The sequence below is a fragment of the Anomaloglossus baeobatrachus genome, chromosome 4, assembly GCF_048569485.1.
Source record: "Anomaloglossus baeobatrachus isolate aAnoBae1 chromosome 4, aAnoBae1.hap1, whole genome shotgun sequence".
Taxonomy (NCBI): domain Eukaryota; kingdom Metazoa; phylum Chordata; class Amphibia; order Anura; family Aromobatidae; genus Anomaloglossus; species Anomaloglossus baeobatrachus.
In genome coordinates this window covers 389,456,570-389,475,831 of record NC_134356.1, presented here as the reverse complement: position 1 = coordinate 389,475,831, position 19,262 = coordinate 389,456,570, and the positions used below count along the sequence as shown (strand labels likewise).

At 39.1% G+C, this 19,262-nt stretch overlaps 1 protein-coding gene across 2 annotated transcripts in view; it reads left to right on the top strand.

The window, feature by feature from the left end:
* SUV39H2 (SUV39H2 histone lysine methyltransferase) overlaps positions 1 to 18,151 on the top strand; it is a 90,433-nt gene extending 72,282 nt beyond the window's left edge. Inside the window, exons 5-7 of one of the 2 annotated variants that reach the window (XM_075345241.1) lie at positions 9,618 to 9,747; positions 13,600 to 13,652; positions 14,916 to 18,151. In XM_075345241.1, coding sequence (XP_075201356.1) covers positions 9,618 to 9,747; positions 13,600 to 13,652; positions 14,916 to 14,972 — 240 coding nt within the window. In that variant the 3' untranslated portion in view covers positions 14,973 to 18,151. Of the gene's footprint in view, positions 1 to 9,617; positions 9,748 to 13,599 lie in introns of both variants that reach the window. The other variant, XM_075345242.1, reaches the window with a different exon arrangement.
* Positions 18,152 to 19,262: the final 1,111 nt, after the last annotated feature.

Genomic DNA, 19,262 nt, shown 5'->3' with positions numbered 1-19,262 from the left:
TTCCAACCAATTTTACTGTGAAATGGCGCTCCTTCTCTTCTGAGCCCCGCCGTACGCCCAAACAATTGATTTCCACCACATATGAGGTACCTGTGTACTCAGGAGAAATTGCACAATACATTTTATGGTGCATTTTTTCCTGATACCCTTGTGAAAAAAAAGCTACCTGTTTGAAAAAACAATTTTGTGGTAAAAATATAAAATATTTTCACGGCTGAACATTACAAACGTTTGTGAAGCCTCCAGGGGTTCAAAGTGCTCACTAAACAGCTAGATAAATTCCATGAGGGGTCTAGTTTCCAAAATGGGGTCAATTGTGGGGGAGCTCCATTGTTTAGGCACTTCAGGGGGGTCTCCAAACGCAACATGGCGTCTGCTAATAATTCCAACCAATTTTGCTGTGAAATGGCGCTCCTTGCCTTCCGAGTCCTGCCGTGTGCCCAAACATTTGATTTCCACCACATATGAGGTATCTGCGTACTCAGGAGAAAATGCACAATACATTTTATGGTGCATTTTTTCCTGATACCCTTGTGATAAAAAAAGCTACCTGGTTGAAGCAACAGTTTTGTGGTAAAAATAATTTTTTCTCTTTTCACGGCTCAACGTTATAAACTTCTGTGAAGCCCCCAGGGGTTCAAAGTGCACATCAAACATCTAGAAAAAATATTTGAGGGCTCTAGTTTCCAAAATGGGGTCACTTATGGGGGAGCTCCATTGTTTAGGCACCTGAGTGAGTCTTCAAACCCGACATGGCGTCCGCTAATGAGTGCAGCTAATTTTGCACTCAAAAATTCAAATGGCTCTCCTTGCCTTCCGAGTCCTGCCGTGTGCCCAAACATTTGATTTCCACCACATATGAGGTATCTGCGTACTCAGGAGAAAATGCACGACACATTTTATGATGCATTTTTCCTGATACCCTTGTGAAAATACTAATTTTTATGGCTAAAGTAACATTTTTGTGTTAAAGTAAAATTTTCATTTTTTCTTCTACATTGCTTTGGTTGCTGTGAAGCTCCTAAAGGGTTAATAAACTTCTTGGATGTGGTTTTGAGCAGAGTGAGGGGTGCAGATTTTAGATTGGGGTCACTTTGGGGTATTTTCTGTCGCCTAGCTTTCTCAAATCACTCCAAATGTTATGTGGTACCTAAAAAATTTTTTTTTGGAAATTTTGTTGGAAAAATGAGAAATTGCTGATGAACTTTGAACCCTTCTAACTTCCTAACGGATTTTTTTTTTTTTCTTTCAAAAATTGCGCTGTTGTAAAGCTGACAAGTGGGAAATGTTATTTAGTAACTATTTTGTGTGACATATCTCTCAGATTTATGGGCATAAAATTTCAAATTTTGAAAATTGCGAAATTTTCGCTAAATTTCCGAAATTTTCACAAATAAACGCAAAACATATTGGCCTAAATTTACCACTGACATGAAGTACAATATGTCATGAAAAAACAATGTCAGAATCGCCAGGATCCGTTGAAGTGTTCCAGAGTTATAAACTGTCAAAGTGACACTGGTCAGAATTGCAAAAAATGGCCGGGTCTTTAAGGTGAAAACAGGCTGGGGGCTGAAGGGGTTAAACTTTTTAATTTTTTTTTATATTTTGCTCAATTAAAAAAAAAAATTTAAACAAAATATTACTTTACATTTTTTCAGTTATTGAATTTTTTTTTCTGACGATACATTCCCTTTAATGCGTTCAATCTTTTGTATTCATGGCAGATCTGCCAATTCCAAATGTCTGCCACTCTACCAATGAACAACACATGTACGCATGGCCCAGCATGTATTATAGGGAAGAATAACTGGCCTACAGCTATCTAAGGTGTATTGCCATTTTTACATATGAAAAGTACTGAGCTTATAACTTTGTTATTGCTCATTAACCTTAAAGGGGTTATTTGGGACTCTTATTGTTTTGTGTATGGGGTTAAGAACGATCAGGCAGGTAGATGTGAATTACTTGCCTGGCATTGAATTCTGTTGGCTCAGGGCGGTCATGGACCATTCCTGTGCAGATTACCCTGCTTCTGCTGATGGCACATGGACAGAGCAGCATCTTCTCTTCCGATCTACTCTATTGACGGGGGCATCACTACTGATAGCTGATTTGCAGCGGTCTCCTCGCTGCCTAACTGTGGAGCCGGCTGTCAGTCAGCATGATTTTTGCAGTGACTCCATTAACAGAGCAGACCATAAGATTAAGAGCGGCTTTCTTTAGGAGAGGTGAAAAGACAGGGAATCCATGGCTGACCTGGCAGAGATGGTGCCTGTGCAGAACAAGTAGGTAATTATCTTCTACCTTCAATCAAGGTTTATACCAAACAGGTCAACAATAAACTTTAGGAGATTATTTTGGATCTTAAGTTGTCATCTGGCAAGACTGGGGGGATCGAGCAATACTATCTTTGGACGCTGCTCGAGCATATGATAGTGTGGAGTGGGAATTCCTCTGAAGGCTAATATACAAGACCGCAATAGGGTACATGTAAGGATCAGAGAGCCAAAATAAGGTTTAATGGATATACTGTATATTGGAGATGATGGGACTAGGGTGGGACACATTGCAGGGCGGTCCCTGTTTTCCCCTCCTCTTTGTCATTTGCAGTCATCCATTGGCATGCTTGGTAAGATCTACTAATAGCGTTTCGATGCAGGAGAGTACAGAGAATATTCCTATATGCTGATGAGATGTTAATATATTTGGGGAATGCGCAAAAATGTATGGAACCTGACAGAAACATTATTATAGAATATGAAAAATAGCCTGGTATACTTATTAATTAGTATAAGTCTGTGCTTCTACCTGCCAATGGGAGTTTTGATAAATCCTTTGAGATATATATTAGGTAGTGCAAGAATGTATTGAACATGCATATTAAGTCATCCTCCTTATTGCATTCAATTTGAATCTGAATCCGGAAAAATGCATAACTAAAATTTACCACAAGGTGTAAATTACAAATGTCTGTTATTTGCCAAGGTCATTTAATAAAGATAATACTAATGCCCCAAATTCTGTATATACTTTAAAATCTCTCTGTATGGGTCCCAATGAGGTACTTTGATAAATTTCATGGCTTATTTAGGTCTCTTTGGGGGAAAAAAAAGCAGGCAACAATTATGGAACATTTACAAAAAGACAAATATATTTTCTAGCTGTTCAAACCCAACAATTAAAGGATTGGGGCGAAAAACAACCTTAAACATGGCTGGAAAGCTAATTATTGAGAACACGCCATGGAAAATACCTTATCTATCTATTACAGATACACATATATAACAGTTTGTGTGTGTGTATGTGTGTGTGTATATATATATATATATATATATATAATATATATATACACACACATACACACACATATATATATATATATATTTTGTGTAATGACGACAATTTTTTTATGAAACCATGTGCAATCAAGGAGCTTTTATGGGTAATTTAAGAATAAGTATTGCTTTTTTTTGTTGTTGTGTTTTAAAAAAAAAAAGTTCCCCCTTTCATTCAAATGAAATAAGGCAAAAATTATTTTTTCCCCCAAAAAAGGACATGCAATTTTGCATTATTGAAACGATGATAGTAGTAACTAAGCAACTTTTATTATTCGTTTTTTAACAAATACGGTATAAAACAGTTAATTATAAGTACAATATGTACAAAAGAAGTGTTTAAAAAAATTTTCCCATGAATTTTAGATTCAAAAATTCAATTTTTTTCGATTTCGCATGTAGTTCCTCCATCAGTTTTACAGCACGTTCAGCATTTTGGTTAGATCTGGGAATGTCAATTAATGACTCCTCGACCAACCAGTGCGCCTTCAAACACTTGCCTTCTTGCACTTTGTCTTGGTGAGTCAGGTTAACAGTTCATTGAAGGTTGCTTCGTTGTAGTGTTGTGACTGGAACCAGGCATTTGCCCATTCATAGCAGATGAAGTCGCATGCTATACCGAGGACGTGGCGCCACTCTGGTATTTTTGTATTTCGGTGTGCGTTCAGGAGAAGATGACGCGGAAGAAGAGGTTGGCTTTGGAGTCTCGGGTAAAGATTCAGAGACAGTATCATGTGTGGGTTGCGATTGCGAAGTGTTGGCTTGAGCTTGAAATATTGATAGTCAGATTCGTTTTCTTGGATGAATTAATTCCAAAGGAGCTTGTTTGAGCGTCGAATAACCAACCTTGCCTCCACTCTCAACTTGCCTCAGGTAGAGCTCTTTATCCTCCGAGTTTTTCCATTCTCCATTAACGTTGGTGACATCAAAGAACTGAGAAAGTGTTGCAGTGAATTTATCAGAAGGTTTCTTTTTGTTTTTCTCATTTAGATCAATCAGACGATTGAGTTTCTTTCTGATGAGTGCACTGGATAAAAGTGGGGAAGTCTAGAGTTTCCCTCCAGCGCAATTCTATATCCATTATCATATTTTTTATTCAATCCAGTCGCCATTTCTCGCTGTTGAACAGAAAACTGAAGTTTCCAAGCATTTGGCAGTTCGTTGGCATCCGCATGAGATTGGAGAGCTTTTCAACATATGGAATAATTGGATCCCTTTTCTGTTGAGAATAGGAGGGCAGATTCCTCGTCCAGATAGACCTGTTTGCCTTTATACTGTTGGAATTTCTAGACGAAATTTTCTGAATGACCTGCACTTCTTGATCGTAAAACTTGAAGCTTTGAACTGAAAATGAAAAGATAATACTAAATTAAAAAATATTTTAAAATATTCCAGAATGTTCTAGATGTGAATAAAATACCACTTTGTTACATCTTAGAAAGATATTTGTCTCACTTTCTTTTTATATCTTTCACTGAACTACCAGACCTCCCCTGTACGCACTCTTTCATATCAACATTTACTTTCTTATTTTCTTTCCCAATATTACCTAGAAATCTATAAACATTTACACTATTTATTGCGATAATTTTATCACTTATTCACTTCATATACACTTTTTAAGTTAAAAAAACGTATTCACAGTAAAATTCACTTTCTAGTATCCAAGATGGCTGCCTGACTCCAAATGTACCACATGCTTTTCAATTCTTTCAGCTCTTCTTATAGCACGTTTGTAAGGCAAGATCTAACTTTTAAAGAAAACGTTAAATATAAATTTTTAATGGGTAACAATTAAAAATGTCATTTTTTCACTAGATTATTCTTATTCTAGATGTTCTAACTTATTCCTGAATATTCTTAATCATTCCAGAATCTTCAAAAAATTAAAACACGAAAAATCGTTTTTGTTTTTTTTTAAATTTTCAAATGAAAAAGAGGGGGAACTTTTTTGAATATTTTACAAATTTGATGATACTAATGTCATTTGAATGCAATTGTTCCTCAAATGTAAGGGGTTTCATTTTCGTTTTGTAAAATTTTTAAAATAGTCCTCACACTAATATATATATATATATATATATATATATATATATATATATATATATATATATATATATATATATATATATATATATATATATATAGATTATTATTATTATTATTTGAGACTGGTAAGTGTGAAGAGAGGTTCCTCCTACACTTGCGATAATTAAGGTGTAGGATAGGGGAAAGGCGATAATGGGAATTAGCGGACATACTTGCCTCATTGTGGCCTGAAATAACTAAACTAAGTAATTTTATGTGTTGTGAAAGGAAGGGGCATCAGAATGTTTAAATAGGCGGCTTCCTCAAACATTTTGGGCAAAGTAAGTTAGATTTTAGTTTAGCTTATATCCAATTTTGCAAATATCTCCAATTTAGGCATGCATATAACACATAAAACATGAACGTATATAGTACGGTAACTCTTTTATTGAAGCCAGTTCATCTAGAGAACTAATTTCCACAATTTATAGGTATTTAATAGAACATGGCAAACATTTTCCTCTGTATAGTAAATGGGCTGAAGATGTGGGAGAAATAGGTGATAACCAATAAAACACCATTTTGGAACTTATTCCACAGTTCTCGTTATGTGAAGCACAGAGATCATCCCAATTGTACTTTGCAAATAGGAAATACAGAGATCCCAACACCTTTAATAAAATGGGATTAAGATCAGATAATGCCCAAGGTTTGGAGTAGAAGACAAGCATTGAATGCTTATGCTATGGGAATTTCAGGCTCTTGGGAGTTTTTGGACAGAGATAATTCATAAGACATAATGTTACAGCTAATTCCCACAGTTTGTGTTTTATGGTTGATAAAAAAATGAGATGGACTTTGATCCAATACAAATAGGTAAATCTAGAGTTTTATTTCAGTCAAAAAAGTATTACTTTTAGATGGATTCAGAATTCACCCCCATCAATAGTGTTCATTCTATTTTGAAATTCGACTATCAAACTGGAGAGGTATATGAAAATAAAAAGGCTATTCGTAAATATGAAAAAAATATGGAGTCCTTGGTTGGATTTGCTGGATCTACCTACTGCACTGCTACTCAGGAATAGAACGATGGATATATTATAACCAGTTAAAAAATTAATAGAATTTGTATTTTCCTTTGTATAATATATGAAAGTTGTGTATTTTGGTTTTCTGTTCATGAAAAATGTTTAAGGGCAATAAAAATCCTCTACATGAGCAAAAGGGTAACAATGTTTTGAACTTTTGACTTTCAGGATCTACATTCTCACCATCGACTACAGCTTTGGGCATGGGACTACCTTTATTTTATAGACAGTCATCTTGCCTATCTCATACATTTATTTGACTTGCAAATATTTAGCATATGATTAGTTATGCAGATTCTTGTTGTATCACTGCATTGTTACTGTTTTGCTCGTAAAAATCTAAATTTTAATTATTTTGTTAATCCACCTTTTGGCTTTCAACACTGCCTGAATTCTTAATCAGATTTACGCTTGTATCAACTGAAATCTGATCTCAGGTCTGACATGTTCCAAATGTTGGTGCATAACTGGTCCACTCACTTGGTTATGTATACAGCTTTTTCTTCAACTCTATCCATGAGTGTTTGATTGGGTTGAGGTCTGCGGACTGTGGGGCCAATCCAGTACATTTTATTCATTGTCATTTAACCATGTCTTCAACAATTTCGACATACAGTACAGACCAAAAGTTTGAACACACCTCATTCAAAGAGTTTTCTTTATTTTCATGAAAATTGTAGATTCACATTGAAGGCATCAAAACTATGAATTAAAACATGTGGAATGAAATACTTAACAAAAAATTGTCAAACATCTGAAAATATGTCTTATATTCTAGGTTCTTCAAAGTAGCCATATTTTGCTTTGATTACTGCTTTGCACACTCTTGGCATTCTCTTGATGAACTTCAAGAGGTAGTAACCAGAAATGGTTTTCACTTCACAAGTGTGTCCTGTCAGGTTTAATAAGTGGGATTTCTTGCCTTAGAAATGGGGTTGGGACCATCAGTTGTGTTGTGCAGAAGTCTGGTGGATACACAGCTGATAGTCCTACTGAATAGACTGTTAGCTGCTTTTTTTTCTTGCCAGAATACAAATTCTAAGTAAAGAAAAACGAGTGCCCATCATTACTTTAAGAAATGAAGGTCAGTCAGTCCGAAAAAAATGGAAAACTTTGAAAGTGTCCCCAAGTACAGTGGCAAAAACCATCAAACGCTACAAAGAAACTGGCTCACATGAGGACCGCCCCAGGAAAGGAAGACCAAGAGTCACCTCTTCTGCGGAGGATAAGTTTATCCGAGTCACCAGCCTCAGAAATCGCAAGTTAACAGCAGCTCAGATTAGAGACTAGGTCAATGCCACACAGAGTTCTAGCAGCAGACACCTCTCTAGAACAACTGTTAAGAGGAGACTTTGTGCAGCAGGCCTTTATGGTAAAATAGCTGCTAGGAAACCACTGCTAAGGACAGACAACAAGCAGAAGAGACTTGTTTGGGCTAAAAAAATACAAGGCATGGACATTAGACCAGTGGAAATCTGTGCTTTGGTCTGATGAGTCCAAATTTGAGATCTTTGGATCCAACCACCGTGTCTTTGTGCGACGCAGAAAAGGTGAACAGATGGACTCTACATGCCTGGTTCCCATTGTGAAGCATGGAGGAGGAGGTGTGATGGTGTGGGGGTGCTTTGCTGGTGACACTGTTGGGGATTTATTCAAAATTGAAGGCATACTGAACCAGCATGGCTACCACAGCATCTTGCAGCGGCATGCTATTCCATCCGGTTTGCGTTTAGTTGGACCATCATTTATTTTTCAACATGACAATGACCCCAAACACACCTCCAGGCTGTGTAAGGGCTATTTGACTAAGAAGAAGAGTGATGGGATGCTACGCCAGATGACCTGGCCTCCACAGTCACCAGACCTGAACCCAATCGAGATGGTTTGGGGTGAGCTGGACCGCAGAGTGAAGGCAAAAGGGTCAACAAGTGCTAAGCATCTCTGGGAACTCCTTCAAGGCTGTTGGAAAACCATTTCCGGTGACTACCTCTTGTAGCTCATCAAGAGAATGCCAAGAGTGTGCAAAGCAGTAATCAAAGCAAAAAGGTGGCTACTTTTGAAGAACCTAGAATATAAGACATATTTTCAGTTGTTGCAACCATCAGAGCCTAGTCTGCATATGTAAATGAGATTTTCGCCTCATCACTCTACTGTCCACTTTTCATACTTTTTTTGCAAACTTGAGCCTATGTTTCTTATGATAATGAATTTGAGGCTTCTAAACCTTTTTTGACCATCATTCAAGACTTGTCCATGCAAGCACTTTGTGACACATGTTACACATCTATGATGTCAATATTACGAAGCATACCATATGAGCCACCTCCACTGTCACGTTTATTACTCCAGAACTGATACACCTTGTGATGATCCGACTTGTTAACTCTGTTATTTTGCCTGGACATCTACCTCTTGGCTTTTGAATGGATGTATAGACTTCATTTTATATTTTTCCAACTGTCATGGCACTCTCATGATGCAGTTTTGCAATTTTCATAGCCAAGAGACTGCTATTGATGAGCTAGATTATTCTGTTTCTCTTTCCTTGGGAAATCTTTTTCATAGCTGCTTCTGAATATGAACCAGTAATCTTTCGTTTGGGAATCAAGCTGATAACACACTGAGCTATTAGGAAGTGTGAGAACAGGCTGTAATTTGTAGTGTACAGAAAGTAATTTTTTTCCACCACCACCTGGAGCAAAACATTAACAATGTAGTGACATAAGAATCTGCATAACGAATCATATGCTAGTTGCAAGTGAAATATTTAAGTATGAGATAGCGAAGATGATTGTCTATAAAATGATGGTAGTCTCACGCTTGAAGCTGTAGTGTATGGGGAGATATGGAGTCTGAAAGTGAAAAGTTCAAAACATTGTTACCCTTTTGCTAGTCAGCGTACCTGCCAGTTACTACTTTGCCCCATGCATAAAAATAATTCCTGGATAACCTCCTTAATAAATATATTCTTTTGGGGCTTTTAAAACTTACTGTCCACCTCCTTTGTAATTAAACTACCTCTCAGTATTCAAAAATCCCTCTCCCACCTTTTCACGTCTTGTTTTTATACAGACTTTTTTTTATATATATATTTAAACTTACATAATGTTGTTTGAACCTAGACGTCACAGATCTTTTTTTATTTTGTCTTGCATTTTAGTGTGATCCCAATCTTCAGGTATACAACGTATTTATTGATAACTTAGATGTGCGTCTTCCTCGAATTGCGCTGTTTTCAACAAGATCGATTAAAGCGGGAGAAGAGCTTACGTTTGATTATCAAATGAAAGGTATGAGTTGTAGTTAATGCAATACGCTGCAAAATGTAAGATGGATATACATTACTACGTTACATCAGATGGACCTTTCGTGGTGTTGGAGTCAGCACTGTGTAATTTTGTGCCTCCCTATACTTTTATTGCATATTTAAATGAGATCTCCTCTGTGTAGGCGTTTATCACACACCCCCATCACTAACCTAGCAAATAAAGTTTTGTTTGTTTTTTTTTTTTTAAAAAAAAAAAACTACATAAAAAAACGTTTTTGAATAAACACTCCCCCTCACTCCCTCATTCACCAATTTTATTATTCCGACGAAATCCAAAGAGTAATGTCGCACGAGGTCTATCAATTCCTATGGAACGGCATTCTGAGAACTCTCTCAAAACAATGCTGCTTAGGTCATTGCCGGTCAGTGGCAGTCTGGAATTTCTCAGGAGCAATGATGTCAGTAACTCAGTGACCTCACCACTCGTCAGAAATTTCAGGCTGCTGCTGACTGGCAGTAGCCTATGGAACCTCGTTCTGAGAAAGTTCTCTGAACGAGGCTGCATAAGTCACTCCTGGTCAGCGGTACATACAGAATTTAGAGATTTAGAAAAAGCTAGTGAGAAATTTCGGTCTGATCTATTGAGCCTTGTTCTGAGAACATTCTCAGAATGCAGCTCCATAAGAATAGATGGGCGTTGTAGGACATTACTCTATTGCATTACATCGGAACTTCCAGGATTTCTTTTGAATTAATTGGGAATGTAGGGGAGTGTGTATTCAAAAACTTTTTTTTTTTTTTTTTTAAACTTTGTACTTGTTGGATTAGCACTGAGGGTATGTGATCGGTGTCTATCCATTACTAACCCCTGGGATTCCTGCCAGCTGTCAATTCACCGCTGACATAAACCCAAAAAGTATTACTCTAATTGCCCTCGTACCAGGGTAAATCGGAAAGAGCTGGGAAAAACAAAATTGGTACATCTAATGCTATTTTAGGTTGGCAGGGGTCAAACAATGCTCCTCAGCTGTCTGCTTTACTTTGGCTGGTTATCAAAAATAGGGCGATTTTTTTTCTATTCTTGGTAGCCAGCTAAGGTAAAGCTTCCAAATAAGAAAGCCGCGGAGACACCATCACGTGTTTCTCAATGCTGCCAAGAAACTAGCCAGGTCTTTCACCGGGAAGGAACAACCACGGGAAGGGCAGTCTCCAATCAAGGAGACCACCTATACCAAACATGGTATCCATCCACAGACAGCCGTTTCGGGGTATTTGCCCCTCATCAGTGTGGAGTAGGAATCTGGCTAGTGGGGGCAATGCCTAGTAAAAGACTACTTAAGCAAGCATTGTTGACCTTAGGGAGATCAACATATCCACTGCGGAGACACCATCACGTGTTTCTCAACGCAGTGATTCTAGAGCATTGCCCCCTGGGAAGTATGCAAATAAGAAAGCCGCGGAGACACCATCACGTGTTTCTCAACGCTGCCAAGAAACTAGCCAGGTCTTTCACCGGGAAGGAACTATTTGCATACTTCCCAGGGGGCAATGCTCTAGAATCACTGCGTTGAGAAACACGTGATGGTGTCTCCGCAGTGGATATGTTGATCTCCCTAAGGTCAACAATGCTTGCTTAAGTAGTCTTTTACTAGGCATTGCCCCCACTAGCCAGATTCCTACTCCACACTGATGAGGGGCAAATACCCCGAAACGGCTGTCTGTGGATGGATACCATGTTTGGTATAGGTGGTCTCCTTGATTGGAGACTGCCCTTCCCGTGGTTGTTCCTTCCCGGTGAAAGACCTGGCTAGTTTCTTGGCAGCGTTGAGAAACACGTGATGGTGTCTCCGCGGCTTTCTTAGTTGCATACTTCCCAGGGGGCAATGCTCTAGAATCACTGCATTGAGAAACACGTGATGGTGTCTCCGCAGTGGATATGTTGATCTCCCTAAGGTCAACAATGCTTGCTTAAGGTAAAGGTTGCAGCCTGCAGTTGTCTGCTTTATCTGTACTTATCAAAAATAGGTGGGAGCCCACATAATTTTTTTTTTTTTTTTTGTATATTCCTTATCCACATTTGTTTGCTGGGCAATTGCCCCCATTTTTGCTTCTTTTTGCAGCCCCCTAGCCCTTACTACAACCTTTTTACAGCCATTTAAAAGCACAGAAGTTTGGGTCTCCATCGACTTATATGAGGTCCAGGTTAAGTTCAGGGCTTGAACTGAACCTTTAACTAAAGTCCGGCTGAGCCTGCTCAACCAAGAGCTTCCACGGGTCCGTTCATCTCTACGCATGACGGAAATTATATCACACCTACCAGGAGCGTATATAATTCTAGCATCTTCCGTTTGTACTGTGCACGGCAGCCTCTTCATTGCATACGCAGTGCAAACTGTCGGAAAATTTATTAAAATCACAGACATTGCTTGTTTTTGGCCAGATGGTGTAGATTGTAGAGAAAAGCATCCTGGCTGTACTGACAACCTAACTCACTGGTCACATAAAACGATGTGTTAGGCCAAATTTGGTCTGCAGTCCTAGAGTTTGACACCAGCGCTTTAGACCGTAGTCAAATGGATTTGTAGAGACAACTAGACAAGAATTGATATGTCACAGGTACAAGTGAGAAGATCACATAAGTAAAGTCTGCAACTGAAACCACCAAGGGCTCAGAGGTGCTTAATTGATTTTAAAATCAGTTTAATATAAAAGCAACAAAAAATAAATGTCATTACTTACAGCAAAGATGGAACTGCAGATGTACATTGCCTAGGACAAAAACTACTACTCCAGCAGGATACAGCTAAGCCTCCACTAGGTGGAGGCATCACAGGTGCAGGAGGAGCAAATCACACACCAATTCCAAAATATGGAGGGGGCGATTGCTGGTTGGTAAAGCTGCACTCTGATAATTTGCATAGAGCTCCGGTCACACTTACAGATGCACAGTCACAAGCCCGCAGCCTATTAGGTGACGCCAATACTATTAGATCAAGTGGGCTGCCAAGCTGTACTCTATCTGCGCACCATACAGGGACAGGAACTCTAATATGCAAGGCCTAACAAAAAGGGGCTTGGCATATTAGGCTATGTACCCATGGGAGCTCGTACCTGCGGATATATCCGCAGGTACGGCCGCAGGTTTCTCGCAGCACCTCCCCGGAATATGTATAGCTGCGGGATTCCAGCAGAATTGTTGCGGTAAACTTGCGGCTATTCATGCCATTTACCTGCGGAAGTCCCGGCCTCTGTCTCCATAGTGGAGGGCTGGGATTTCCGCAGGTAAATCCACAGGAATAATTGACATGCAGTTATATGCAGCTGCGGGACATCTGCAGCATATTCCGCAGCCACACATTCCGCAGCATGGACACAGCACTCCCCATGTCCCATAGGATAACATGGGGAGTGTCTGTACTTGCTGAAACCTGCGGATGTATCTAGAAAATCCAGATAAATCCGCAGGTTTTCCGCAGCAAAATCCGCAGGAGCAAGATCCCGTGGGCACATAGCCCTAGAGTTCCTGTCCCCTCCATATTTTGGAAGCGAGTGTGTGATTTGCTCCTCCTGCACCTGTGATGCCTCCACCTAGTGGGGGCTTAGCTGTATCCTTCTGGAGTAGTAGTTTTTGGCCTAGGCAATATACAGCTGCAGTTACATCTTTGCTGTAAGTAATTAATACCAGTTTACTTTAAAAAAAGAAAAAAAACGGAAATGTCTGTACTGTAGAGCCCCTTCCATTGGGGAATAATTTCTGTGCTCTTCTTACAATTATTTACCACCAATCTTTCGATCATTGTATTTTCTCCTTTCAGTCGACAGTTACGATTGTTATTGAAGATATGCTCTTACATTTACCTTTTTTTGGTTATAGGTTCCGGAGACCTGAGCACAGATTCTATTGAGCTGAGCCCAGCTAAGAAGAGGGTGAGGACGGCTTGCAGATGTGGAGCTTCAAGCTGTAGAAGATACCTTTAATGTATTTCATAATGTGTATTTTACTATGCTGTGATGAGTTTTATTTTAAAAGACACAATTTTTGATTTTTATTTCTTTATTTTTAATTTTTTTGGGAGTATAAAGTATGTGTGAGCTTTTAATGTGCAAAATAAACGTAACCGATTTCTTTTTAGTCTGGGATAAACTATAATTGTATATAGAACATTTATAACATTTATTTTTTTAAGAGGCTTCCACATAAAGGTAGTGGCAGCTAGAGTCGTTGATTGGAATGAAGTAAACCCTTCAAGCCAATAGGGTTATATGTTCCAATTTTGGTAAAAGCGGCTTGTAAAGTAAATAGAACATTGTTTTATTAAATATGCTGTCCAGTAATCTGGGTTCAGCAGTAGGAATTGTTATTTAAAATTACCCCAACCATTCTGAAAGTGATGACCCAGCCCAAGCATAAGCTCTTAATATCATCGTCCATTTAACAGGATAGTTGGGGCAATTTGTTGAAAGATACGGGTCTAGTTCTTGAAAATTTCCAAGAAATAGCTGATGTCGCTTTTTGCGACTTGTTAGCTTTAATGTATGTAGACATGGAGTTTTGTTTGTTTTCCTGTTGATTTTACATTGTAAAACTACTTTGAGTTTCATACTTTTAGCAATATGAGCATTTTTTTTCCTGCTTCAATGTTTGAAGAGCACCTGGTGTAAGGCCATGTGCGCACGTCTGCGTATTGCATGCTTTTACGCTGCGTCTAGCACTGCAGCGTAAACGCATGCGTTCTGCATCCCCAGGAAAGTCTATGTAACTTGTGGAAATTCCATGCACACGTTGCGTTTTAGAACGCAGCGATTTGCATGCTAGATTGTGTGGCCGAATCGCTGCGTTCTAAAAAGCAACATGTCACTTCTTTTGTGCGTTTTGAATGCATTTCCCACTCTATCGCAAAGCAAGCATCTAGAACGCATGAATTCTACATCCATTCCGCATTCAAAATAATTCCAAAACGCAACTTTTCGGCTGCGTTTTGAAACGCACATGCAGTGACAAAACGCTGCAGAATATTTGTCACGCAGAACGCAATGTGCGCATATAGCCTAAGAGTGCATGGTGTTTGTTTTTTTTTGTGGTCTTTGTTTGTAATCTACTCCAAATCTCACCTTGTCCCATCAAGAACCTGAAACAAAACCTCTTCAAAAACACTTTAGGAAACTAATAACTTTAAAATCTTATTTCAGATGAATCTGCTTCAAAATCTGCCTAAGAAAAAGTGCACAAAAAAGTCTAAAGGATGAACACATACCCACTAATATGTAAAAACAACTTGCTGTTCATATGCTCAGACTTCTGAGGGTCTTTTAACATCGTCCATTTTCAAGTCTCCAAACAGCTAGAAGTGACCTGACCATTCTTCAGGCATTTTCCCCCCCTTCTGAAGACACTCCTTATTTCACCATACGGCTCAATGAAAAGGCTCCGACATCTCACGGGTGTCTTTTAGAGTATTTTCCCAGTTTTCTTATTCATTGTTTAATGGAGCAAAAAAAGTAACAAAAAAAAACAAGTAACCGGAAAATGCCAGTACAGCAGACGACCAAAAAATTATGGAAAAACTAAAGGAAAAAAAAAACGTTAGCAGTTTAAAAAGACAGGCAAGTGCTCAGGAAACAAGCAAAAAGATTTTTCAGGACAAAAACTGCTGACATGTCCTGAAATTTCTTCCTTTTAGTAAATTCAGCGTATTTGCTCTCTATAAAAGAAATGTTTCCTGAAGTTTCTAGTGTCCAGGTTTCTGTGACTTCGGTTTAGTCCCCAGAGCAAAGGCTCTATTTTTAGAGAGCTACTATACTCTCTAAAAGTCTGTACTTGCTAAAACCTGCAGTTTTATCTAGAAAATCCAGATAAATCTGCAGGTTTTCCATTGCAAAATCCTCGGGTACAGAGTCCCGTGAGCACATAGCCTAAGGGTGCACACATTCAGTATTTTGGGGAGGGTTTTTTTACCTCAGTGTTTGTAAGTAAAATCAGGAGTGGAACAAATACTGAAGTAAAAACTCACCAAATACTCAATGTGTGAACACTGGCTTACATTATTTACTCCAAACATCTTTCCAGATGCCTGAAGGATCAAACCTAGAGTAAGTTTGTTTCTTTTTATGTCATAAATCAGTAGTACACGTTAAAATAAGCAACTTTGTAATATCTTATCAGAGAAATCTGCTTCTATCTCACCAGAATTGATCAGTCAATATCAAGTCTCAATTCTTTGGTAAAATTACTGAGATGTCAATTGCTTCTGATAAAATTCTACGTGGAACAGAGAAAGGCAGACCTTTGCCTCTAGCTTCCCCCCCGCTCTTCCTCTAGCTTCCCCCATGCTAAGATTTATTTATTTTACTCCCAAACGTGGGAATACAATTGACTTACTGCAAGATTTTTTTGAGGCAAAATTATGGCCCTCACCAATAATGTGTTTTTTCTCTACCTAAACTTTTTCTTTGTATAATTTGCAAATTTTTATCATTCATGGCTTATGGTTACCTTAACTAAGTAAAGTTAATTTATCTGCAGTTTTCAAAGAAATGTAATACACATGTTAAATATTTTTTAAAATGAAAACATTTTTCTAAATACTTTTTATATAGCAAAAAGATATGCCTTATCTACTGCACTCAAGATTTTACACATGGCAACTGCCAGGACATGCAATAGGATGGGCTGTATGAAGCACAAGGCAGACTCACTAAAACTGTCAGGCTGACCTAGATGGATGTTCATTCTAAGTCAGCTAAACAAATGTTTCTTCTTTAGTTTGCTCCGCTTAGTGTCCTGTCAGCTTGACTGAACAGAGACATGTCAGTTCACAATGCTTGATCGACTGCTTCTCTGACCTGTCCTCTGATGTCTAGGACGGGTTGTGATTGATGGTAGTTGCCATCTTGAAATTCTGACAGAGTACAGTAGATAAAGCACACATTTTAGCTATGTAAAGGGATTTAAAAAAAAATGTTTAATATTTAAATATGGGTTTTTTTTTAGTACATTTCTCGGAGAACCCCCCCTTAACCAAGTCTAGCTATTTGATGGTGAAGCCGGAATATTGAGCTTTTATGTAAGAAACATAGTTCTCCAACTCCTAGATATATGTACAGTGGAACCTCACTTAACGAGTAACCCAGTTAGCGAGTATTTTGATTAACGAGCAAAGCTTGCTGCACATTTGTAACTCAGTTTACGAGCAAGCTTTGCTGAACGAGCAAAATACTAACTGCACACACTTCCGGCTCCATACATCCACCGCGCTCTAACCCGCTCTTGCAGTCCACACAAACATGCACAAACACACACATTATGCTCACCTTACCTTCCCTTCCATCGTCAGCCTCATGGTTCTTGTAGTTCGCCGCTACAGGATGTGTATCGGCAACCATTGCGACGAGGGAGGAACTTCCGATGTCAGCCGCTACTCACAGGCAGCGCGCTGGCAAATCAGAGGCAAGCGGCTCCTGCCTTTGACGTCAGCGCTCTGGCAGCAGAAGTTCCTCTCTTGTTGCGATGGTTACCCGATACACATCCTGTACCGGCGAACTGCAAGTTCCAGGAGGCCGGCGATGGAACGGAAAGTGAGGTGAGCATAATATGTGTGTTTGCGTGTGTTTTGTGCATCTGTGGAATGGCACAATAGGGGACCAGGATGGGACATTTAACAAGTTGTGGAACGAATTGTCTGCATTGCAATGATTTCCTAGGGAAATCTTGCTTCGCTGAACGAGTAACTTAGTTAACAAGCACACTCCCAGAACGGATTGTTCTCGTTAACCAAGGTTCCACTGTATAGGGAAACCCCTATAAAGGACCATTTCCCATGTGACAGATTTTCGTTTTTCTCCGTGCATATTTATCACTTGTTTTGGATTATTATCCGCACAACACACATTTTCACTGATATTTTGATTTTGACATTACAGTTTAACTCAAAATATAGAATTTTAAACCAAAATATTGCAATGGGGGTTAAATTGGAGGTGGTTTTTTTAATTGAATTACTTTATTAAGCCTTGGACATCACAGTAAATTGTGTGCGACACAGGTCACATGACCAAGTTTGTTCAATGCTGCTGCTACATCGCAGTGCAATGCACGTGAATGGGGACATATTGCGATCTCCTAGAGTCATGTGACAAGCAAGTGGCAAAAAAATCAGTCTGGTTCAAATTTAGCAACTTGCTTGTCCCAGCTTTCTGGTTCACCTGCATTGTTTTGCAATGTAGTAGCAACAGCATAGAGCGTTATATAGTGGTCGCGTCCTAAGTTGCTCCAGCCTAAAAGTGTAGTACCAGTTATTTGCCATTCTGTATTACCCATAATGTGAGATGTAGGATGAGTCTTTTTTCATTGTAAGCTGTTACTTTGGTTTGAAATTGTCTTCGCCTTCAGCAGATGGAATATTCTAGAAAATTAAAGACCTTTTACATCACTGTTAATGCGGCTTTTTTCTTTTCTTCCTATTGATATTGAATATATTACAGCACTCAGTTTCACTTTCCTGTATGGAGTTCACATGTGATCTTGTTTGGATTCTGGCTGCAGTACCTTACTGTATGTAAGAAAGGCTATGTTTTAGTGTTTTTAAGTTCATTTATTGGTAAAGTATTGGGGCAGATTTACTGCAACTGAATTAATTGTAGGCATAGTAATAGAACAGGCATACTAAATTTCAGTGTGGCTCATGCTAGGTGAACATTTGGCACTGTCAAGTCCTTTATTTATTTTTTTTTTTTTGTGGCACGGCTGCATGTAGGCTGCAGACAGTTTTGATAAGTGTGCCCCAATGCTCTGAAGTTGAAACTCCATGAAAATGTGGAGCACTGTGTTAGGCCAGTTTCACACTTGTGTTTGTGCGGCATTCGTAGCATTGCGTTGTGTGACGGATGTAATGAATGCGTTGCATATAGTGGCACAACTGATGCGATGAAGACTGCAAAACAACGGAATCCGTCGTAGCTTTTTTTTTCAGCAATTTACTCAACTGAGCATGCGCAGTTGTGTAAAAACGGATCCGTCACAGGAATCCGTCAAATGACGGATTCCGCCACCATAGGCTTCCATTCTAAAAATGACGAACGCCAACGGAATCCAGCACACTGCGTTTTTTTGACGCTCTGGGAAGCGCAGAAAAACGCATACTGTGTTCTTTCCGCCCAGTGGATGCAACGCAGCGTCGGCCGGCGGATGCAGCGCAGGACCATCAGTCGCAATGCGTCGTACATACAAGTCTATGGGAAGCAGCGGAATCCGTTAACAGATTGTGCTGTTTTCCAAAACGGCAGATTGTCACTGAAGGAAAAAAACGCAAGTGTGAAAGTACCCTTAAGGGAAATAATTGCAAATAATAATTAAAAAAAATCACCAGAAAAAGCCATTCGGCAACAAGGGTCAAATGGCAAACGCACTCACAGGATGCAGCCGGGTAACACAGCTGCAGAATACTGATAAGACTTACAGCCTACCATTTCATTTGGGGCTTTGGTTGCAGGTATTAAACATGCACACAGATGAGGTTTGAATTTGGTGCCAGTTACACA